Source organism: Drosophila takahashii, chromosome 3L (genome assembly GCF_030179915.1).
Source record: "Drosophila takahashii strain IR98-3 E-12201 chromosome 3L, DtakHiC1v2, whole genome shotgun sequence".
Classification (NCBI taxonomy): Eukaryota; Metazoa; Arthropoda; class Insecta; order Diptera; family Drosophilidae; genus Drosophila; species Drosophila takahashii.
The window spans coordinates 11,325,672-11,350,515 of NC_091680.1; the positions used below are offsets into that span (position 1 = coordinate 11,325,672).

Genomic DNA, 24,844 nt, shown 5'->3' on the forward strand with positions numbered 1-24,844 from the left:
TTGCCTGCTCTTTTTGGGAAAATAGTTTGCATACCTTTGGCTCTCCTTGTTGGCCAAACAAAAATGATTGTAAATTCAGTATCAGTTTTACTGAATGGCAACCACTTTTCAATCATTTCCCAGCAATTTCGGCTCTAAACGAAGGCCAAGTCCTGAATCCTGAAGTGACGTAAAAGGCAAATGCTCATGAGATAAGTTCGGTCGGGTTAACTGCAGATTCTCCATGGGCACAATAAGAGTTGAGTTTTATTTCATGGCCCTGCGAATGAAACAACTCTTTTTGACTATGTAATTTGGCTGACATCTTTACGAGGCCGAGCGCAACTTGAGCGACTTTAAATGACATCAATAAAACCTGCAGGCATTCAATAAAAATTTCTAGGCCGTAGCACATTTCGTCGCTCGTTTCCTGCTACTTGGCATTCAAAAGTGCAAAAAACGAGGAAAACGAAGAAAACGAGCTGCAAGCTGAGAGTTTCCTTTCTTTTTTTATCTGGTTCAACGTGAAAATGCTTTTTAGCCCGGACCAAACTTTCGATATGTGTGTGTGTGATGGCTTTTGGCTTTCGCCATCTCTCCACCTTCCCCGGAAAAAAGGCCAAAAGGTGTCAAAGTGCGTCGGCTGACGTTTTCATTTGGGACTTTATTGCCATCAGGCTGACTGAAATGACTGAAATCGGAGCGGAGTCATAAATAGAACGCTGCGAGTGCTGTGGCCACACATCTTTGTCAAAGGCTCATTATGCAAATTGCGCACCGACCACGCGCCAAGCTAATTTGTCACTGTCTTCAGTTGTCAAGCGTCACACTTTCCTTTCGCAATAGACCATCGGAGCATCAGGGCATCATCCGCCCTCTACCACGCCCACCTTTGACCAGCCAGTTAGAAATGGTAGAGTATGGTAGTAGTATGCCTCCATGTTAACCATGGCCCAGAGGCACTCACTCGACCGGTGGCTGCTGCTTTCAGCTCTATCACTTTCATTTCCTCGGCCATAAATTAGCAACACGATGCTACTCGCCACCCCCTAACTACCACTATTCCACTCTATATCCCTGACAGTCCTGGGTTCCTCAGTTCTAGGGCAAAAAGGTAGCTTACTGACTGACTGACACACTGGGCGAAATATTATTCCGTTTTGTCCAACTGCCGTGCGATGCGTGCGGAATTTATGATTACTTCCGGGTATAATGAAGCAGGCCACGTGCGACCAACTCATCCCTTCCGTTTGAGTTTCCTTTTGGAGCCCCCTAGTTTTCTGTCCCCTCCAGACGCCTCTAAACAACTAATAGCTGCGAGTTCTCTCGAGATCTTCACTTGGTTTTTTCTTTCATTTTTCCCGGTTACCCAGCGATGAAAAACTGCAGCTGCAACCGGCTTCTCAAGTGGCCGTGGCCCATGCACTCCACTTCACTTCGCTGGAGGAGCCGACAGTCTGCTCCCTGGTAGACCCTTCTGCTTTTCACGCTTTTCCTTCTGGCTGCTGGTTTTCTGCTTTTCCTCGGCTTCTGCTGCTGCTGCTGCCGCTGACAGCGGAGACAATTTTCAATTAAATAAATGGCTCGTTTTTTACGCCAGACGCACAATGGGACCAAACACTTGAAACCGCGGGTTAATTGGGTAACCACAATGCGGATTAAGTGGGTTGCTTTAAATATTCAAAAGCGCGCTGTCAGTGATAACTATTTTTATGCATTTCGTTTAGCTTTAACTACTTTTGTAGGTTTTTTAAGCCAATTAACAAGTGATATAAAATGGAAAATAAAATCAAATATTTGAAAGCAGTATTTCTAAAAAGCCTCTCTTCCAACAGGCCCATTGTCTGCTTCTCTTTTTGCCCAGGAATACAAGTTATGATTATTAAACAATTTTGCAGCTGGAATGTTTGTGAATTTTTGCATAGCCAGAGACTCAATTATAAAGCCACCGACTTGGGGTTTAATTGGGCCTCTTTTCGGTTTAAGGTCACGCTCAGCCGAGTGCAAATAATTAAAGTGCAGCACCTCCATCTTAACGCAGAGTTATGGCATAAGAAAGCTCATTGCTCACCGTCAGCGGTCCACACACACTCAAACGTATAAAGCCCGAACACAGATACTCACAGATTGCCAACAGGAACTTACATGGGTTGGCCATTTACCGGGGCCAGTCATAAGCCGCATAATCTATGAAATCGAGTGAACGGGCAGGACGATGGCCAGGGGGGGCTGGAGGAAGGCTTAAACCTGGACGGAAGCTCCTGGCTGCTAAGTTAAAATTATTGTACATCGGCTTAAGCCCTTCGCCGGGCAGTTGGCCCAGTTTAATTGCGGATGGTCGTCGTCAGCTGGGAATGAAATGCTTTTAACGCGCTCCATTAAAGCCCGACTGCATATGCCGAGATTGCCGGCGAGATAATGATATATGGACAGCAGCATGCTGGCCCGACTAATGAGCCAAAATGAATTGTTGCCACATCAAAAATCAACGCAATTTGGCTGGCATTATAATGTAGAAGCAGCCAGGACGAACGCCTGGGAAAGAGAAAACGAAAGCTAAGGAGCCGAAACTGGGAAAGTTAATTTCATTAAGGAAATGAAAAAGTCATATATCATTTTTGCCATCGTCTAACATGTCCATTACAAAGGCAAACGCCCGGACATCCCGCCCACTTTCGTTTCCCATCCCCCATCCCCCACACACGAGCCATGTCGGCCATCTTGGGACTTGGGATTGGGGAACTGGGGAAAAGAAATGGCCAAGAAGGAAATGCAGTGCCCGAAAGTTAAATTAAAGTGTTGAAAATAGCCGAAAGTCGAATAATAAATGTTCCATGCCCGTGCCTTTGACGGGCTGGCCCCAAATTAAAATGCATAATTCAATGCCCGAACTAGGAAAAAGTAAATGGGGGCTTAGCTTAGCCGGGCATTAGCAGCCATTTACATGTGAGTTTTAAAAGCCAAGGAAGCCGTGCCCCTGACTCCCGAAAGATAGCTAAAAGTGTTTCACGTTTCACGGACCATTAAACGCCGAGTTCGTCGAGTCATTTTGAGCAACTTATCGCTTGGTAGCTCGCCTGCATTGTGCCGCCTGATTGATTTCTTTATGCGTGGCCATAGTATTGAAAATAAGAATGGGAAGTTGGCCCAGAAGTCGCCCCCACTCCCTCGACCCGCTTAAAGCGGCCTGCTGCTGCTGACAGGCCAGGAATTTTTTAATAAGGCTCAAAAGGAATTTTTATATGGGTCTATGAGTGGATTTTTTTAAAGCAGGGGTAGGAAAAAACATAGGCAGAATAATAATAAAAAGAATATATATAAATCCACACGTCTTGTGCAATTGCTGAAGCGTATTTCGAATTCAGATTGCCTCTCGATTATTATCCAGTTTTGAGTTATGAGCCATCGAAAATTGCTATCCTATCGGGCACAAAGGACATCTAATTCTCTCTCTCTCTCTTTTGATTCGACTACTCGGCATTTCCTGCATTTATTCAGCGTAATTAACAAAATTCCCAGGTGTATACGAGTTTCGCTTCGGGTTGGCTCGCAGCTTCGCATTTGAGTGACTGAGCTTCAGCTTTTGCCCCGAATTTCGGGGCATTTAAAATTCAGACTGCGTAAATCTTTTATTGGCACGAAATGCCTAGGCAAAAGGTCCGCCAAACAGAGTTGCATAATAAATTATCGATGCGTCGCTAGGAATTTTAAGTGGAGGTCCCTGCTCGGGCGCTAATCAGCGGTCCCTGTTCGGGCGCCAGTGTCCATACACTTTTCAGCATTGCGAGCACTTGGAGCATTTGTGAAAGCCGTGAATCCGGATCGCATCCAATCTTCTCTATCTCCCCTCAGACATTTCAACATTTCACTCGACCCCACTTGTCGCTTGTCAATACCCGCAGAAAAATAAATTCTGCTTATCGCTCGACAAACCCTTTCTGCACTTTCTTTTATGCCGCCCGTTTTACAGCTCTCCTTACAAAGTGCACTTGGCGGTGCTTTTGTCCGCCCAGGAATCTCCATCTTCCGTTTTTCATCCTCCTCCGCTCGAGACTCTTTTGATGTTTTCCCTGCTGGTGGTCACAGTTTACTGGAAGCGCGGGGAAAACGCAACGGGAGATAAAAGTTTTGCGCACCTTGGCAGCTCTTAAAACGAGCATTTACTTTGAGTTTTCATCTGTTTTTATTTTTTTCGTTTTTTTTGGTTTTGTCTTTTCGGTGTCGTGGCAGTTTATTGTTTTTATTGTTTAATAATTATCGCAGGGAATGCGAAAGGCCCTTTGCCCCGGTCAGTGCAAACAATGAGATAAGAATCCCCACAAAGGACCATTGTTCGGACAAGAGTTGAGCATTAAAATCAACACCTAAATGTTCCATAATCTTGCTGGAATCTCAGTTAGTCAGTCTGAAATAAATACCATCGAAATACGGCATCCAATTTGTCCTCGTCTTGGGGTAAGACATAAATACGGTTGACGTTAATGAACGTGTGTCGCCATGCCAATCGCACATGTTTCTCCATCCCCAAATGGCGAAACTCCGCTTTTGATCTACAATTCCCCTGGGAACCCTGAAAGCCGGGAACCCGGCGACCCTCTTCGCTGCTCTCGTATGCAAATTCATTAGGTTAAACATGTGTACAAGCCTCTGTCTCATGGCATATTTAAATGGCGGGAAAGTTACGCGACTGCTTCTTTTATTTTGGAGATACTTTCCCTTGATTGATAGCTGGATATTGTAATGAATATTTGATTGTGGCAAGTATTTGGCATACTGGCTCAGTTTGCAACCCAAATAGTTGACAGAAATGTCAGAAATTTGCCGAGCCAAATGACATCTCACCCAAATAAATGACATAATTAGCCACAAAAGGCGCAAGAATATGGGCAAAGTCTCGAGATATTTTGGCAGGTAGTTGGCCAGATTGTAAGACAGCTTTCAATTTGCGCAAATGCACTCAAGTTTCTTGGTTCCTTTAAGACAGACAGCCAGCCAATTGGTGGGAGCAGCATCCGTTTCTCAGGCGACAGCCAGTGTATTGTGTCGTATTAGCCATATTGACTGGCTGTCAGTTTGTCTAGAGTCTGTCTAGAGTTTGGCTTCTTATTAGACAGCCGCCTTGTAGTTGCTAGACAAATATTATCCTTCTTGGGTTTAATTATTCACGAGTTCACAAGTCATAAGGGGGGCGGTATGGGTGCTGGATTTCAATTTGATTGAGTGCCAAGGATATTCAAACAGGAATTATGCATTTGCAACTAATTTATTGATATGCCGCATTTAATAACCGCAATTAAAGCGATCTGCAGACCAAGTTCTGCTAATGAGTTTCGTCGCCATCACGTGCAGGAGGTGCCATAACATTTTTTCCTTCTCCTCCGAGCCATCTCCAATTAGCTGCAGTTGCAATCCTGGCGGCGCTTACGTGACTCCGGCATTTGGCACAACTTCCCAAGTCGAAGTCGGCAGGTTCCATTCCCATATGAAGTGCTTATGCCGGCTAATTTCCAGGGCGCAGATAACGGGGCTAACGTCAAGTTCTGGCAACTAGTTCGTAGTTCGGAAATCAGATTCAGCTAATCCAATCCTATTAATTCTGCTTAACATCCGCCATTATGAGGGGGTAGTGGGAAAAAATGCAATTCAAATTGCCAGCCGGGAAAAAAAGCGAGGGCAATTTGGCACGGCACAATGATATCGCCGGCTTTTGTTAATATTTATTATTTATGGCGACAATTTGCCAAACGTTTTGGCCATGCTCGATAAGGATCGAGTGCTTTGCAGTGTTTTCAACTTTTCACAACGATCTTTCAGCGCAACGCGGTGCGGGAAAAAGTTTTTCCTTTTCGGCAAGAACTTTACTTTACTTTCCTCTACTTTAAACAATTTCACGCCCTTAGATGGCCGACTATAAAAGTGCAGCGTTAGCAGAGAGCCGAGATATCGGGCCGGAACAAATGGCCAACTTAAAGAATTCCCTTTCGACGTGGCATTAAGTGCAGCCGGCAGGGAGAGAGTGCATAAAAGGCAATAAAATGCAATTATCTCAAACGGCATAACTGTCCCGTTTTTGGCAACGCTTGCCGGCCCCATAAATTGTCAAAGCGCTTGCCAAAGTGAGAGAGAGGGAAAGGAAAGGCCGGGGAAAGCGCGGGAAAAGCGTGGGAAAACACAGAGATAGCGAAAAGCGACTGACTCGACTTTGATCTAATTTGTCTGGCAGCGAATGTAGCTTTAAGATGCTAGCTGGTTAGCTGGAAAATGCCTAGGAAACTGGGAAATCGCATTTTAAAGCGGCACAAGTTGTTGTAGAACCCTTCCCCTCCCCCTACTCCTCCCCCGCCCTTTTGGCAATGTTTGCAAATGAGCACGCCGCCATTTTCCATTGCACGTTGCACACTTTATTAGTTTTCATACGCGCTACGTTCGCTGCCGTTGCCGCCGCCGCCGCCGCCCGTCGGCAAAGGTACAAAAGTTTTCCGCGCTTTTCCCGCCCCCTGAAATCCCCTCCCCACCTCCATTTTCCCGCCCATCGACCGTGTCAACCATGCGCAAGTCAAATGCAAAACATGTAACTTTGGGCCCATGAAAGTTTTGCAACAAAAGATGCAAATTTGCAAACCCCTCCCCCGCGGCAAACGTGAGTTTTCGGAAAAAGGGAAAATCGTGTGCTACAGCAGAGCTGTTTAACGGTTTAATTTTGCATGCAAATAATTAGTGCACCCAGTCGAAGGAGGGTGGCTTTAAGGGATTCTCGCTTGGAGAGCAGTTGAAAACTTTTCCCATAGCCATAAAGTGAATGCTCTGATCGGATCGGTTATAGTTGCCCGGCCTTAGCAATTATATTTCCCATTTTTGCCAGCCACGTGTGACTCCACTACCTCAAGGGGTTTTCCTCGTTAGATCCCACATTGCGCATACGCAGTGGTGAGCCGAATGCACGCCATAATAAAATATACAAGTTGGCAAACGAAGAATGGCCAGTTTGGCTAACCCTGTGAACTTTCTGGGCCATTTAGCAGCTGCTAACGCGCTTTCGCCTTGCTAAAAATAATCAAAGGAAGTTGTTTATTAGAGACCCGGGAAAGAGCCAAGGGAAAACGCCCAACTAGCGGCATGTAATGTTAGTTTTATGAGCACGTGTTGCCATTTTTATGGCTCACCCCGAATCCTCCAATAAACAATGTGTGTGTGGGCGGAAAGCCACAACAAAGTGGCAAGACAACAAGAACGGCTCATTCAATTAGAAGTTGCAGAATTTAAATATTTCCAGCTCACAGCAACCGCAGACGGCAGCCATAAAGAAATTCTTTAATATTTTGATTAGAAGTGCTTGTGGTTTGCCGCTAAACGCAGTTGAGTTTCCCTTTTTTCCTCTTTCCTCTTTCCCATTTTCTATTTGTGCAATGCAAAATGATTTTATTTGACAGGCATTGTGCGGTGTTGCCACAGGAAGGAAAAGGAAAAGCGGGTGAAAGGGTTAGGTTGGTGGCCAAAAGAGTTTGCTTCGCATGTGCCGGACTGAAATATAATTTCGAGTGTGTGCATTTGTGTGTGAGTGCAGTTGACTGGGGGAAAAGCGGAAACGTCTGTGCCACATCCGTTTCCGCCTTGATGGTTATAACTTCTTTTTCCGGCGCCGGCCAATCAACGTTTCTGTGGCCAGGATCACACAACCATCAGCCGAGCACGAACACGAACGGGAACCAGCTGTTGCAGCTGTCCCAACGCTTTTCCCAGGCTTTTCCCTACTATTTTCCCAGGCTTTTCCACCCCACACCACTTACACATTTGTTATTTCAGTGCGTTTGGCCAGTAAACTTCTTTCTGACAGCTGCATTTGTTGTCCTCCAGCTCGGCGGGCTTAGCCCCTTGAGACTGAGACTCCTGTGACTCCGAGTGGAACTGAAACTGGGATTCTAACTGGTGACACAAACAATAACAACACAACACAGCTCAGAGGTGCAAACAAAGCGTGTGGAAACGGAGTAAACAAGTGCCTACCTCTCCAAAGAAGATCGAATGGCCTAAGACTCTTTGATGCGGCTGGGCTTTAGCCGATTGATAGGGGCCATATGTTGTCAGCATTAAGCTGGGAAATCGGAACAACAAATTGGCCAGTTAGCCGCTCAGACAGGTTATCAGCCTATCGAAGCGAAGAGCCTTTCAGGGGCTTCACTTGTTGATTTTCAGCCGGACAATTGATTCTCTCTTGACTTGTTTACACAGCTAAAGGCCAAAACAGAAAATATTACACCAAAATTTAAAGATAATATAAGAGGGGGACTTATTCTTAAAAATATTCTAACGTTGTTATGCCTTTGTTTAACCTATCTAAATTTAAAAAAATAATTTCAAGCAAGAAAAATTGAAAAAAAAATTGCATAGCATGAGCTGGGATTCAATTGTCTATTTTTCCTTAGCCAAACGATTTTTATTCTGCATTTTTCCTCCTGCTGCATTGTTTACTTTTCTTTAATAAAACTCTCCATGCAAACCAAAAAGCTCTTCTATTCCTTAAGGTGTGTCACTCACTAATTTTGTTGATTTTTCACCTTCCTGTGCCGTAAACAGCATTCTTAAAATAAACTCCCAACCGAGAAGGCTTTGTATTTCACCCGGAATTGCTGGCCACTCAATTTATTTCTGGGGACAGTGAAAATAAATTTCGGCACTTGCTTTTAAATGCCGGCAAACAATCAGCATTCAGTTGTGATGACGTCTGTTTGATCTATCCATTTGCATTTGCATACTGTGGCCTCACCTCCGCCCCAACACCTTCTTATGTATGAGTCCACATATATATATAGTGTGCTGTCCTGTTTGTTGTGGGCGGTGAACCGGGCGGGCGTGGCCGAGTCGACTAGCCCGGCCAATTCATAACAATTGCGTTTCATGTGCCGGGAACTTGACACTCAAGTGCGGCATGCCAACATATTTGCACTTGAATTGCCGGGGAGCGAGTTGCAGTTTATATGGAAATTTTTACGTTCACGTATATTTGCATGCACTGGAAAAGCTCCAGAAAAAAACCGAAAAGAAAAGGAGGAGGTGGAGTCGTTTTCAGGCCAAAGGCTGCATTGTATGAAAATTGCAACGGAATGGGGGGGAAAAAAAGGGGAAGGGAAAAAGCGGGCCCACAGATGGCAATCAATTTGCCGGATGCCGAAAGTAATTCGCTTGCAGTCTGAAATTCAGAAATTTCAGTTTGACGGGCACTGAAAAAGCGGTGCCAAAACGGTTCTTAAAGCCAAGATGACTTTAAAAGCGGTCGAGAGAGATCCTTTTAGATTCCCTGGTGGGGAAAATTGCATCCGGCCCTTATCTCTCGCCCATAAGCGTAACGAAAATAAAATTGTCTGGCAATCGCCGGCAAAATGGCAAATGGCAAACGGCGCTCGGCAATCGCGTCAAAGTTGCATATTAGCATTTCAAACGAGCGGCAGTTAGCCGAAAAATTGCTGCCAATGGTCGCCAAGAAAAGTGCGCCAAATTGGAAGGTGCAAAAAAAAGGAGCAAGGTGCAAGGTGCAAAAAAAACAGAGATCCACACGAAAAAATAGTAAATTCCCCATTCCCCAATGGAGCACAAAAGAAAGCCACTTAAATGCAGATTACAATAAAAGGTGCGGCAAGCTTTTTGCAGCTGACGGCTTTGGCTTCGCCTTTTGCATTCGCCATTTGGCAGGGGCTCTCGGCTTTTCGGTATAGTTTCTGGGACGCCACTGGCTTTGCATCTCTATCTCGCTTTTCCTGAAACAAAAAAATAGAGTGAGCTTGGCCTACAAATCAAATCGTCAGCGGCAGCTCCTTTAATGGCCGCCGCATGCGAGGTCTCTAAAATAATTCCCTAATGCTTGTCACAGCCATTACCAGCAGCTAACAGCCGGCAGCAAGGACCTCATGCACCTCCTTCTCACCATCAAAAGCCGGCAGGAGTCGCTCCAGCATGCAAAATGCAAATGTCGGCGAGCAGGTGAATCACTCAAGCGGCTCACGTAGCCAGGTAGACGCTGTCTGCTGACGATGACGGTGACTATGGAGATGGAAAAGGATGTGGATGAGGGGCAGGTGGAGGAGCAGGAGCAGGACCTCCTGAAAACACTGAAGTTGGCAGAGTGCAAAACAAAAACGCTGAAAACGTCACAGAACGATTCCCGCTGCCAGCACGCATGACGAGCAGCTTTCGCACTCCCGCTGTGAACAGCACTTTCACCTCCTTTGGTCACCTGAAAAAACACAAAGCCTTTAACAAAGTCCTGTGGTCTTTAAGGCCTAAAATATACTACGTTTTAAGGGACAGAATCGCTTTTTTTGGTTGTATTACTTTGTCTCTATATTAAACATACTTTTTAAACTTCGTTTTTAAATCTAATACAATTTTAAACATTTTGTATAAATTTAATTTGGAAGGAATATATTTAAATGTTTGCCCCAGAAACACGAAATTAAAACAGGAACCGAAAACAACAGTAATTATATTATTTTTGATCGAAAAACATGACACAATAATTTAATGCGGCTATAACACTGAAATCTCTTCTGTTGGAATTCGGTAAAATTTTGCACTTAAATATGTTCGTATAGTTGCACTTAGTTCGTATCCCATGAATTCGGCAAACACAAAAAGACGGCAAATTCATCACAGCTTCTGGGCGTAAATTTTCAAATACCTTTATATTTAGGACTAAAAAAATGTACAACTCTAAAACCTTTTTAAATTCAAGCCGACAATTCAAATTGTAATCAATACTTGCTGAACTGAATATTAAACCGTTCCTACCTTTTTGATTTATTATATAAGTTTTATTAAAATATGCACAGTTGATAGTCGCTGAAAATGAAAGTTTAAAGCATTCCGCAACTGCTCTATATTCTCTGTTTTTAAGTTCCCTTTTGCGTGGATTTTTTCCGCACTCATTTTGATGCTCGCCAATCCCCAATCCCGAGTCCCGAGCCCCGGATCTCCACCGACTGTCCGCTGCAAGCCGCGCACCCGTTTAATAAATTGCCCTCAATTGTTTCCTCTTTTTCGGTTACGTGCATCACTGCACCGCACCGCCACCGACCCACTGCGTTTTTCGGCAAATTATTTCCGTTTATTGTAAATGATTTGCGCGGCGGCAGCGCGCTTAAAGCCAAAAGTTTATTTACCCTGTTTGCTTTGGCGCTGCTTAAATATTTCGAACGCCTTTGATTGCGCGCAGTTGCAATCTCGGCAATTTTATTTGCGCTTTAAGCAAATTCCGGCAAGGCAAAAGTTGCCACAAAGTTATTTCATTAGCTGCAGCCGTGCTGAAAAGGAGGAGAGAGGCTCCGGCTCCTTAAAGGAGGATTTTATTAAACTTCAATGCTTGTTAGCTGCTTGTTGCTGGCAAGTTTTTCCCTGTTGATATTGTTTCTTGCACCTTTAGCAGTGAAATCAGAGCGTAAGCCATTTGGAGGGGAACTTTTTTAATTTCCTCGCCGTTGTCTCTGTGCATTCATTCTGCATGATATTCCACGCGGCGTATACGTAATGCGCCCGTCAGCCTCAAGTCAGCTCAAATGTCATGCAAACGCAACGACGACTGTCCTTGACAACTCCATGTGCATTTGCTAAAATGCATTTAGATGTCTCTCTAACCCAAACCGCCAAAAACAGAAAAGAAAGAGCCGAAATAACTTTTAATTTAGACATTTGCAGGTCCAGAGAACCGACACATTAATTTTCAACTGACGCAAACAAAACTGGCGAATGAAGATGGCCAGATGGACAGCAGCAATGGCGGCAAAAGCAGCAACAATGAGGCCAAAACTATATGCAAAGTGTGTCAAACTTGCAAAACAAATTGAAACTCAAATAAATGTCTGCCAAATGTGCAGTGAGATGTCCGTGCGAAAAGGAAAAAGGAGAGGAGTGATGGGGCAGCCTTGCTAATTGTTAGTTTTAAATATTGAAAATTTCTCAAATAAAGTTGTCTTACCTTCGGCCAGTCGAAGCAATTTGTTGCCGTCTGGCCAAATGTTAGAAAAAAAACAAAAGAACTGACATGGCAAAAATGGAAAAGTAAAACTTCAAACTGGCAGCCATTCGAATTGCTTAGGAGTAAACTTTTGAGTTAATTGATTTTTGTTTGCATTCGTTTTGTGTGTGTGAATAAAAAAAAATTGTATATCAAATATATTAAGTACAACTAAACAAGTTGGCATACAAAAGTTCCAATTAGGAATAAATATTAAAGCAAAGAATGTAAAATAAAAATTCTGGCTTAGCCAAAAATTCGATCTCCAGCTGTATTGCAAACACCGCGACGATTCAGCTCCCTGGAATCGTCCTCATCCTTGTGGCGCAGGAACGTCTGGTAGTCGATCAGCTTTTTGGGATCCAAAGGACCCCAATCGCAGTGCGGCTTCATTGAGTTGCTAATGCGGTTTTTCAGTGATCCTTTGGGCTGCCGGCAGTTGGCATAGAAGGCCCAGTAGAACAACTGGCCAATAATGAAACCAGAGACACACCAGCCGAAAACTATAAGAAGAGAGCTTTAAAGGGTAATTTTTTTTTTAAATAGGTTTGTAATATTTCCCACCTCTATAAGCTAAGGGGAACTCCTGACCATTGTAGCTAAGTGGACGCATGGTGAGCAAACTATAGACCAAAATGACCACCATTACCAGTGGAGTTACAATGGACCAGCAGATCCTATAGTAATTTGAGGTCTTAATGTTCAGCATGTATTCCGCATCCTGGCAGAGACGTTTGGTGCCTAGAAGAAAAGTTTAAAATATCATATAGTAAATTTAAAGATTTTTAATAAATATTTACCATAGATCCAGCCCACAGCAATCAGCTCAAAGATGGCCGACACCAAAGAGACGAAGGTAACGCCATGAAAGTCCATCAGCGTTATGATATGCTGACCACCGGGAGTAATGTAAATCAGACCCACCAGAAATCCAATCAACGAAAGGCACACCACGATTATCCACAGCTTGATGTTCACAAACTGATCCTTCAGCACCGTCATAATACAGCTGACCATGCCCACATTACTGCCCACGCCCAGCATGAAGAGCATGGCGAAGAAGAGCAACGAGAACACCTGTGGGAACATCTTAAACTTGGCAATGGCATCCGGATAGGAGATGAAGGCCAGACCGGGACCCGCCTTCACCACACTGGCGATGTCCTTGGTGCCCGATTCGTGGGCCAAATTGCCCAGGATCCCAAAGATAATCACCCCCGAGAGCAGCGAGGTGAATGTGTCCAGAGTTGTCACTATATTGGCATCCCGGTAGACATTATGGCCGAATCGATTGTACGAGGAGTACATGATGATCACACCGAAGCAGACGGCCAGGGAGAAAAACACCTGGGTGACCGCATTGTACCACACTTCCGGTTCCAAGAGCTTTTCCCACTGCGGCGTCAGGAAGTACATGACGCCCTCGTAGGCACCGGGCAAGGTGAGGGCTCTCACTAGAAGGATGAACATCACGACGTAGGGAAAGAGGGCCAGGACATAAGCCGCCTTGCCCGAGCTTTTCACACCGCGGATGATGATCAGCGTTACGGTGAGCCAGGAAATCGCCAGCATCAGGGTTAAGCTGCCACTCGGATAGCCTATTCCCTGATCCAGGGAATCCGTTTCATTCAGCACAATGCGTTGCAGGTAGAGCTGCGTCGAGGAGCTAAAGTTCTGCGCCAGATGACCTTGAAGGTTTTCAACGCCAGCCACACTCACACACCCATCACCCCACTCCGGACGGCAAAAGCTCCACGGCAACTCCGAGGCGAAGGAATCGAAGAAGTATCGAAGGGTTAGAGCCATCACAGAGGCATAGTAAGTGGCCAAGACGCCAAGGGCCAAAAGCTGAGCGTAGCCCACACCTAAAATAATAAATAAAATCATTAAAATATAATAAGTTATTTCCTAAATTTCCTTATAACCTCACCTCTCATTAGGGGCGCAAAGTCAAAGACCTGCACGATGCCACGACTCGAGAACTGTCCCAGCAGCATCTCCATGTAGTAAATCGGCTTTCCCACCACGAACAGGACGATGAGGTAGGGAATCAGGAAGGCACCGCCTCCGTTCTCCAGAGCCGTGAACGGGAACCGCCACACGTTGCCTAATCCCACGCTCAGGGCGATGCAGGACATGAGGAACTCCAGCGAACTGCCCCAGTTATCCCGGGCCTTCTGATCCTGCGCCAGCTCAGACGATTCCAATGCCATGGGCAGCAAGGATGGCTTTAGCAGAGCCTCGCCACTGCTGCCACACTGGGAAAATTTAATGGATTAAAATGTAATTACAATAATAAAAACTTTAAAAAATGTTTATATTTAATACAAATTGTTTAAGATTTATTTTAATTTCAATTGAATTCATTTAAAACTTGTATTACATCAGGTTTCCTGAAATGTATTTATTAAATTTGTTTATGTTTATTCATTTACTTCAGTGTAATCCTCATTCACTAGGTTCTCAAGTAATTTGAGGGATTTGCCTTGGTTGCACTTACCCTGCTGTTCTCCAGTTTTGGGAGACTGCCGCTCGCTGGGGTCTCCGCTTTCAAATCTTTCATCGTAATGCGTTGCTAGAAATAAGATAAGAGTTGCAAAAAATTAGAGACGGGGTACGAATTCCCAGACGCTCTTCGAAATTGGCGCCTCCAGCGCTCCAAATTATTGAAATCTAAAACGCTGAATTGCAGGACTGCGGCACGAGCCGAATCGTCTGCAGAACGGAATACAGTGGAACTTCTTTAAAGAGAAGCATTATCAAAAATGTTTTCGATTTATAATTTTTAGTTGGAAAAGCCATAACTCATATTGACTCCATAAAGTAACTTAACTGTTATACATCAATTACAAAGAGTTTAAGTGGTCGAATTTTCCCTGTATCTTTCTCAGTTTTCCAGCTGATGCAATCACATATTACGATTTCAGCAAACCGTATATTAATATTTATCCAGCGGCAATTGAAGGGGCCAATTGTTGGCCAAGGCACTAACCTCTTAATAAATTTATAAATATCGCAATACTAATACCTTTTAAGTATTTTTTGACCTGGATGAGAAAAACGTGATTTTGCAGAATGTTATCAATCGGCACCATGGACACAAAAGCACAGTTATTTACTCCTTTACAACGAATTTTAAAACAAACACTTTAAAATCAAACAATCAAGTTCTTCGAAACTTTTATAATTTTCACTGTTTGCGCGAAACAAAAATCACAGTAAACCAACACCGCCGATCGAGAACCGTTCCATCAACATTTCCCTTTGAATTGGTGTTTATCTAGGTTTGTTTATTCCCCCTTTATTCGGCTGTCTGCTGCCCTTCCTTGGACACAAGCTTCTGAAGTAAATCGGAGAGCACTGGCCGCCTTTTATAGGAGCTCCTCACTCAAAACCCGGGTTCCGCTCAAGAGAGACTTACTGGAGGGTCTTCAATCAGCCGGTCAATTTAGCTGATTGAAGTCCGAAGCGGATTTGGGCAGTCTCGACTCTTTGATTTGTGCGCTCTGAGTGCTTAATTAAAATTCATTTTTGGCAATGTTTGTTTTAAAGGGAATCGTTATTGAAACATTAGTTATTGGAAATTTACCTACAAGCAAGTTCAAGGCCGGAAAAATAAAAATCCCTGTCAATTTGGGCATAATTGATTTGCACAAAAATACCTTATAGAAGTTTTAAATAAAACTGAAGTAAAATGTCCATATTAAATTATTCATTTTTCCGGGAAGAAAATTTACCAAAATATTAATTTTAAAAAATTAAACATTTTCTATAAATATTTATTTATTAAATTTTTTTGTGTTTAAGTTCAAGAAAAGTCTCAAATTATGTTGCCTTCTTTTGGGCATTCATCAAAAATTAAATTCACCACTAAAAGGTGAATGCTACAAGTGCAATAAAGTTATGTAGCATTTAGCAATGTGCAAGTATAAAATCTAACGGAATTTTCAGCATTGAAAAACTTTATAAACTGATATAATCCCAATTAATTTATTTACTCTCCTACAGACAGAGTCTTTTTTAAAGCTTATCAAATACTTTGCAGCTGATTATTTATGCGCATCCGTTGCTGTGTACTTTCCTTAGGCTAAATATTAGCAAAACAAAAAGATTTATGGAGATAAGAGAACAAACGAGAAGTTTTGCTCGGTCTTATCGAAGATCCAGTCGCAATGATAACCTTGCAAACAATGACGGGCTTTGCGCTATTAATTTGGCACGGCAATTCTGCAGCGTCTATCGCAAATGGAAGCCGTAAGTTCATCCAAAATATTGTGGCCATAAAACGAATTATGCCCCATATTTCTCATATCACATGGGCTTCCAACTTGGGCTTATCATCCATAAAACTTTATTAACATATCAATAAAATATTTTTAGGAATAGTTATAAACCTATAAAAACAAATCTGTAAGTACATATAAAACATATTTATTTATACCTTGTATTTGTGGAAGATTTCTTGTAGGACACCCCAAAAAGTGATAATAAATCATTGTAAACTCCCAAAAAGTAGAACAAACAAATAATTTTTTATGTCCAACAGATAATATTATTTACCTTAAGAATGTGTGTTTATGGCTATGATTTTTCTGTGTGCACCTAATGAGAGTAGGAGTTAGGTAAGTCAATGACCCAAAACCGCGGTGACACCACTCAGTGGTTTTGATAAACGCACCGCCCGACTAGGCCTAACCACTTTTTTTTACATAATTCGAATCGCTTATTTGATGCCACACACTCGCTTCAATTGGAGATCTGGTCGCTGGCAAAAGTCGCGGATTTCCGCTAATAGTTCATGCCAACAAAGCATCAGGCATATGGCAAACTAAAGCAAACACAACCCTCGAAATATGAGAATCCGAATCTGAACCATACAAGCCGGCACTTAAAGCGAAAAAGTCCCGCCTTTTCAAGCCAGAAGTTGTCTGTCATTCTTGGGGAATATTTTAGCATCTTGATGAGCCCGAAACGAGATGGAAAGTTTGTCATAAACGGTAGTCAAAACAAAAACAAACACATATCGCACACCATACTTTAATATCTGTTTTATTTTCGTGGCTCACATTGCCATTTCAAGGCATCTAAATGTATAATTTGACGTGGAATATGTTTATTGTCTGGCAACAAGAGACACCGGCGTCAACGGAAACTTGTACCATTCTATCAGTTAATAGATTCTAAATGCCAGTTTAAATATTAGCAAATCTGAGTTGGAATACTGGAGGTGTTACTACATAGAAATGATGCTTCCTAGTCCTAACAATAATATCTTTTGCACATGCAATTATCTGCCTTTTGAATAGAGTATGCTCCCACCTTGGGGAAAATTATAGACCCCCATCTGCAGTAGAACGCATTTTCAATGCCAGACTCATGTGATCGATAAATGATTATTAAAATTTCATTGGCAATTATTTATAGTCACTCAACTAATTCGCAGTTTCGAGTGCCTCAGACTGCTGAGATTTGATAACCGAACGTCCACACCCCGAATGTGATAAGGCAAAGAGCTGAATAAGCAAACTCAAGAGCAAACACTCGAAATCAAGTGGAATTTCCCAGCATATGCGGTCAGTGTAATGTAGGATTTCTTTCCACCCTCGGAAAATCACTCGAGAATCACTGTGCATATTACTACATCCATGAATGCCTATGCTTTAAACCTGTCGTCGTCAGGTAAACTAGTTTCATGTGTGTTCACTGTGCTCCCTGTGGCCTGAAATTCAGGTGAGCCACCAGTCCTCCAACTCTGCCCCCTCGGGTCCATGGAATCTGAAGGCAGCTGCACTAGGGCCAGATCTAATCTGGCGAAAGATTGGCCCAAGAACCAGGAACTGTGCTAATGCTAATTAATAATTAACATAATTACACACCGATTGCTATGTCGTCAGATAAAATGCATTGCGAATGAGCTGAAGCAAGGCAGAAAAAACACCTAATATCAACATCAATATTTATGGCAAGATTTGAGTGCAGAGAAAGAAATGCAGACCCTAATCAATATGATATTTTAATCAGAATAATTAAGAATTAATACTGACTACATTCCATATACTTCACCCTTTATTAATAGTCTTTATGTAGAGTCACTTAATAATTAGATAATAATAAATAGCTCGATAAAATTAGCTTTAGAAAATGTTAGTACATAAAAACAATACGTTGTTGTATGATATATTAAATATTAAAAAATATTTTAAGATCCGTTTCATAAGAAAAAACAAAATTTTAAAAGTCATTATGATGCATCTATTGTTCAAAAATATAGATTAGAAGGTTTTTCCAAATATAATTCAATCCAAGCAATAAAAACAAGATAGGACACAACGGCCGAATAAAACTCTCCGAAAATATATAACCATATGTTCGCCACTTTTGATAAGTTCAAATAAAAATAAGAATTATCTTTTTTCTCCGTGTTGCCACTGCTCCTAAGACAAAGAAAGGAAAGGCCCGACCGGACCCGATAAGACGTCTCGATCGGAGAGGGAAAATAGCGATGCGAGATAGAGAGCAGTAGTTTGGGGAGCGAGAGAGCTGCCACTGCTACCCGCACATATGCTGTATAAATTGGTGCGTCCAGAGGCCCACCGCTCAGTCGCAGAGCGAACCAGACCAGACCAAGATCATCCCGAGCAGTCGTCCCAAGGCGTTTGGCAGTCCAAAAATAAACCAAAGTCATCGCAGCTGAGGCAAAGAAGGCACCGCACTTGAAAGATTCTGCAAAAAATAGAACATAAATTTTCCATTTTCTGCGTATCGATTCGGGGACAAGATTCGAAACTGCGTAGTTTTCGGGAAATTGTCAGGCCACCACTTCTTTCATGTCTTGCCAAAATCTTCGCTGCGTTCAGGCCAACGGAGTAAACAGCTGCCGCCGCGTCCGACAAGCGGCAATGTCAGCACTTTAACAAGAAAGCTAACAAAAAATAAAGAAAAAGGCGAATAACAAATCCAACGGCCATCGACCGGATATCCAAAAAATATCTACAAAAATTAATAACTCGCCGGAGTGCAAGTGATTCGCGATAGAGTGCGGAACAACTTTCCGCGGCAAACACAAAAACCGGAGGACTGCGACGGGGGTGCAAAAATTGATTTCGTTAGCCTTTTGCCAGCACCAACTGCATGGGTAAAGTTATGAGAGTGAATTCGTTACCGCCGCCCGCCCACAACTGCCACGCCCACGCCCGCTCCAAGCAACAACAGCAAAAACAATTGAAATTGAAGAAAACCGAAATATATTTTATGTTCAACAACTTGTGCAAGAGAAAAACTTTAACGGAGTATAAGTTATTGACACTAAAACAAAACCGGGACAGTGAGTGAATTACCGAAGCAAACCGCAGAGCAGTGACAACCGTGATCGTTAAAGTTTCAATCAACATAAATTCGTTAAAAAATAAACAAAATTAGTCATATTTAGAAAAACACCAATAAATAGAACCAAAACTACCGAAAATAATACTATTGCGAGGGAGCGTGGGCTGTCAGCGGATCAAGGATAATTATAAATAGAGGTTAGTTTGACCTATTAATAAAGTGATATTTATTTATCTACTATCTAAATAATAAAAAAAAACTCTTAAGCTGGCATTACATTAATGGCAATTTTTAATGTAACGTGAAAACTTATAAAAGAATATATTCGTAAAACAATAAATATTTAATAAGGAAAGTGGCTGAACAGTCATAAATAATAACAGATTTCCTAGTCATTTTAAAGGTCACTTTATTTATTTGAAAAATGTGGTTACGCCTTTTTATACTTATTTTTAAAGTTTTGGAATGTGAGTTGTAAATAACATAAATATTTTTACTTCGGTTCCTCGTCGTTCTGCTTTATTGACTGTAATACAAATATTTAAAAGTTAGTAAATAACAAAAAAAAATAAATATTTTCGCTCATTGCAAAACTTGCTTAAATATAAATAAATGAATACAATACCTTTCCTGACAAGTAAATATTATATTTTAGTTCGAACTCCTTTACAAATTCTCAGTTACATAGGTATTTTAGTAGGATTTTGTACCTAGCACTTAGTGGCTGAGCAGATTTAAGATTTAAGAGCCGCCTTTGTTCCCAGGCAGTTTATTTAAATAAATCTCTTGTGATTTTCTCCCGTAATTAAGGGAGTCATAATAAACTAATAACACGGTTCATGCCTGCGCACAATAAGAAGATCAATTACGCCTCAATTGGCGGTTAAATAAACTGCCTATATGCTTTAACCTACATATGCAATGGATATCCACAGTACAGCCGGTTCACACCCCCACAATAAAGTAATATGCATTTTAAACAGCCGTATATTAATAATCATATTAATTACAAAACGTTTTAATCACCATGGAGCCAAAAGCGAAAAGCGGCAACAATGGAAATCATCCGATTATTGAGCCGAAGACGTGTGAATTTAGCCTTATAATATTTAGCTAACGGATAGCGGATAGGCATGTAAATTATTTCCTCAAATCCCCCAAATAACCTTGACCCCTCTTTCGGACTAGTGATTCACTCACACCCGCGAAGAGTTGTCAACTGCGGAATGCTTATCAAGTGACTTCCTAATCGTAACAGGCAATTAATGCCAGCGGCGACTTAATTAATTTGCAAAGCTCATATGTTTTTTTGTTGCTTTTTGTTTATTTAAACATTTATTGACCTAGTCTGCGGCGCTTTAATTACGAACCGCTGTTTTTCGAAGAATATTCATATACATATTCAAGCGCAGAAAACGTCGGTCATCTAACCCGTGGCCAAAATGGGGATTTCGATTTGGATTTTAACTTGAGATTCCAGGAGAAAGAGAGTAGTGCCTACACCCACATGACCTGCAACTTGTCTCAATTACCACGGATTTGCGACAATGTGAATGGGACAGCTCGAGTGCCGGCGTACAAATTAGATGTTTTGTATTTTAAATTTATTCGAGCTTTTATTATGATTTTATTATTATTATTCTTGTTGTTAGTGCTCCATACGTGAGGGAGCAGATAGGTTTTGGTCAATGGCTCAGACTTTTGATAGAGATTGAGAAACTTGTAGACTCGGTGATTCGAAGATTCGGAGACCCAGACTCAGTTGCGATTTGGACACGCGACGTTTTGGTTGTAGGAAAGTTTTGGTGCCGCCTCTGAAAAGCCGTTTACAGATCGCCCGCAAAGATACAATTGAACCCAATATAAACCGCTGATCCGTCAATTTGCAAAAGTGTTCGCTAGCAATAATTCGAAAATGTGGCTGATTGTCAAGTTCAAGCAAAAGAGAAATTGAGCGAACGAAGACTAGTGTTTAAATATTGGCAAAGTGTGATATTAGCTAAATACGAATCGAAGACGAGTGATTAAATAGATAAAGAAAATAGTGATATTAGCCAAATAAGAAACGAAGTAAGTTTTTAGCATAAATTTAAGTGCAATTTTATAGAAAAGTCTCAATTTTATAGAAGTATTTTTTTTAGTTTTTATCTTCTACGAAACGTGGAATATTTTTTTCCAATAAACTTTTTTATTACCTTAGTTCCCAACAAAGCCCACATTACAATCTTTCTCAGAAAGTCTCTATTATTTGAGTATTCCGATTGCGACTGGGTTTTTGAACTCATTTTGGGGTATACAATCAGTTTCGATTTCAATTTCGCTACCCCGATAAGCCTTCGAGTCACAATTCACTCTCGTTTGTCTTTCGCTGTGATTGAATTTATTTGTAAACAAATAACGCCGTTCAGGGTTCGCACTCCATATTCTATAGGCAGTGACACAAATTGCGGGCTCAGTGCAATTGAATTGGAATTGAAATGAATTCAGTTTTCTTTTTTTATACTTATATTTCGCCACTGCACCGTGGCCGCGCAGCTCAATTAATCAGAGATCTTTGACGCTTCTTCGACGCTTCGACGTGCCGCACCAGATGTTTCTAGTTTAATCGGTTCAATGTCTCTGAATTCTGGGTTGTGGGCTTTGGGCTGTGGGCTTTGGGTGAGATGAGAAACAGCACGACCGCCGTTTGGCAATTAAAGATTGCGATAGGGGAAATTAAGCCCAGATGTGACCTAATAGATTTTGTAAGCTGCACCCAAGCAGTGGAAAGTTTTCGGGTATGCGGCAACATCTTAAGCTGAGATTCGGATTAAGAATTATATACAATTTCGGATTAAGGTACCCTAAACAGTCTTAAAAGTCTTTCGTAATTTTTATTGATTCTTAGGTTCACGAAACCGTGATTAAACTGATATAGAAAGATTATCCCATAATATCACTTACTAAATAATATTAAATATTGATTATAAAATAAGTAAAAGTACATTATAATATTATCATTACTTTCTCTAAATTTTTCCTCTCCACTCCACTTTTAGTAAATCCAGATCAAAATGGTTGGAGTTACTGCCGACGCCTCGCAGGCGAATCAGCTGTCCTCGGCCAAGAACCCGATGATCAAGTACATGCTGAAGACCCGGGAGAATCATGCCCGTGAACAGGATCGCGACTACTCGCATGTCTTCCGCCGGAAGACGAGGTTCGAGATGTTCCGCTTGTCCGCCATCGCAATGGCCATTGAGTTTGCCTACGCGGCGGAGACAAGTTTCGTATCCCCGATCCTTCTGCAAATCGGTGTGGATCACAAGCACATGTCCATGACCTGGGGCCTCTCGCCGTTGATTGGATTCTTTGTGTCCCCGCTACTGGGCAGTATTAGCGATCGCTGCAAGCTTCGTTGGGGTCGCCGACGTCCGATTATATCGATTCTATCCTTTGGCATAATGTGTGGCCTTATCCTGGTGCCCTATGGCAAGGATCTGGGGCAGCTTCTCGGCGACGCAGGATATGAATACGCAGAGCCAGTCCTGAACCTTACCTCCTCCGCGGCAGGATCAGTGGCCGCCTTGGTTTCGGGTGAGGCCACAGTAGGACCCTCAGCTTCCGACTATAAATTCGCCGTGATCCTTACGATTTTGGGCATGGTTCTGCTGGATTTCGATGCGGATACCTGTCAAACCCCCGCTCGCACCTATTTGCTGGATATGTGTGTGCCGGAGGAGCAGCCCAAGGCGATGACCATGTTTGCCCTGTTCGCAGGATTTGGAGGAACCATTGGATATGCCATCGGAGGAGTCGATTGGGAAACCACGCACATTGGCAGCTTTATGGGCGGAAATATACCCACTGTCTTCACCCTGGTCACCATTATATTCGCAGTGTGCTATCTGATCACGGTGACGACGTTCCGGGAGATTCCGCTGACTTTGATCGAACAGGATGAGCTGTTGCGACCTCTTTCCGAGCAGGCCATCAAGAAGGAGCTGAAGAAGAAGAACAACACAATCTATTATATCCAGGAGACCACACAGTTGGAGCTGCAGATGGCCAGTGATGATCCCAAGAGGGAGGAGGCCTTGCAGGGCAGCTACCAAAATGGCTATTCACCCGCCCTGGAGAAGCAGAGCAAGAGTCAGGACTTGGAGACCCAGGCGGACTACGATGCTCCCGTTTCGCTAAAGGCCTATCTCAAGAGCATCTTCATCATGCCCTACTCGATGCGCATGCTGGCCCTCACCAATCTCTTCTGCTGGATGGGCCACGTCACCTACTGCCTCTACTTCACCGACTTTGTGGGCGAGGCGGTGTTCCACGGGGATCCCACCGCTGCTCCCGGCACGGAGGCCGCCCTCAACTACGAGGCCGGAGTCAGATTTGGCTGCTGGGGAATGTCCATCTACGCATTCTCCTGCTCCATCTACTCGCTGTCCGTCACCAAGCTGATGAAGTGGTTCGGGTAAGTCTGCAAACTAAATCTTAATTAAAAAACAATTTCTTCCTGTCAAAAGTCGAGTCATTCAATACAGTTTTTTAAATCTTAAAAAAATATATATTACTCGTTTAAATATTTTCCTGTTATTTTCCTTTTAATTTTTAATCGTATCGTAAATGCTAAAGCTCTGACTCTCGTCTTATAACTGTAATCATGGGCTTAAATAATTTATAGGGCTAGAAATCTCTGCTTTGTTGCTTGTAAAATTCTAACTGAATTTATAATGCTCTAGGCACGGCTATGCAATCAAAATTTATTACAAATCTTTGTCATATTAGCTGCATTCAATGACTTATCAACATTAAATAATGATAATAAATCATAACATGGTATATACTATGATTAATTTTATATTCTCATAATGGTAAATTAAATTTTTTTCATACAATTTCAGCACAAAGGCTGTCTACATTAGTGGTATGATCTACTATGGTATTGGAATGCTGGTGCTCGGCTTGTGGCCCACTAAATGGGGAGTTCTGGTGTTCAGCACGTCGGCAGGAATTCTTTATGGAACTATCTTCACAGTGCCTTTTATACTGGTGGCTAGATATCACGCCAAAAATTGTGTAAGTAAAATAGTAATTATTTTTAAAGCTACCGTGTATATATATTTTGTCTATATTTCAGTTCTGCATTAAAAACGGCGAGACTGTGCCGCTGAAACAGGCTCGAGGTCTGGGCACCGATGTGGCCATCATAAGCAGCATGGTGTTCATCGCCCAGTTGATTGTCTCCTTATCCGTGGGTCCTCTGGTATCCTGGATGAACACAACCTGTGCCGTGCTGTACGCCTCGACGTTCCTGTCCTTTTTGGCGGCCATCGCCGCCCTGTTTGTGTTATATGTCTAGGAATTTAGGGCGCTGATGCCCCGATATTTTACATGAATTTTACATAGCGTAAACGTAGCTGGCTGAGTATCTTTGCCTACCTTCTGGCAGTATCTGCGATCATACTTTGTTGTGGCATACTTTAAGAATGATGCGTTTAATGTACTTGTAATCATTTAAAAACATAAGCTGCATGTATGAAATATATGAAT

General features: G+C 42.4%; 2 protein-coding genes across 2 annotated transcripts; one reads left to right on the plus strand and one right to left on the minus strand.

Moving 5' to 3' along the window:
* Positions 1-12,083: 12,083 nt before the first annotated feature.
* Positions 12,084-15,314, minus strand: LOC108059699 (sodium-dependent nutrient amino acid transporter 1). Its single transcript, XM_017145110.3, has 6 exons — positions 15,012-15,314; positions 14,484-14,558; positions 13,914-14,241; positions 12,784-13,848; positions 12,548-12,724; positions 12,084-12,486 (listed from the first exon to the last, which is right to left on the minus strand). The coding sequence occupies exons 2-6, from the start codon at positions 14,544-14,546 to the stop codon at positions 12,230-12,232; spliced, it is 1,890 nt and encodes a 629-aa protein (XP_017000599.3). The 5' UTR covers positions 14,547-14,558; positions 15,012-15,314; the 3' UTR covers positions 12,084-12,229.
* A 3,246-nt stretch (positions 15,315-18,560) lies between these two features.
* Positions 18,561-24,827, plus strand: Slc45-1 (Solute carrier family 45 member 1). The gene is made up of 4 exons (XM_017145098.3): positions 18,561-19,506; positions 22,348-23,765; positions 24,196-24,370; positions 24,432-24,827. The coding sequence occupies exons 2-4, from the start codon at positions 22,363-22,365 to the stop codon at positions 24,651-24,653; spliced, it is 1,800 nt and encodes a 599-aa protein (XP_017000587.2). The 5' UTR covers positions 18,561-19,506; positions 22,348-22,362; the 3' UTR covers positions 24,654-24,827.
* Positions 24,828-24,844: the final 17 nt, after the last annotated feature.

Coding starts and splice junctions, on each gene's coding strand:
- LOC108059699 (XM_017145110.3), bottom strand. CDS start 14,546: ATGAAAGATTTGAAAGCGGAGACCCCAGCGAGCGGCAGTCTCCCAAAA. Junction 13,849..13,913: donor CTTTGCGCCCCTAATGAGAG/GTGAGGTTATAA, acceptor TTATTATTTTAG/GTGTGGGCTACGCTCAGCTT. Junction 12,725..12,783: donor TGCTGTGGGCTGGATCTATG/GTAAATATTTAT, acceptor CTTTTCTTCTAG/GCACCAAACGTCTCTGCCAG.
- Slc45-1 (XM_017145098.3), top strand. CDS start 22,363: ATGGTTGGAGTTACTGCCGACGCCTCGCAGGCGAATCAGCTGTCCTCG. Junction 23,766..24,195: donor AAGCTGATGAAGTGGTTCGG/GTAAGTCTGCAA, acceptor ATACAATTTCAG/CACAAAGGCTGTCTACATTA. Junction 24,371..24,431: donor GATATCACGCCAAAAATTGT/GTAAGTAAAATA, acceptor TCTATATTTCAG/TTCTGCATTAAAAACGGCGA.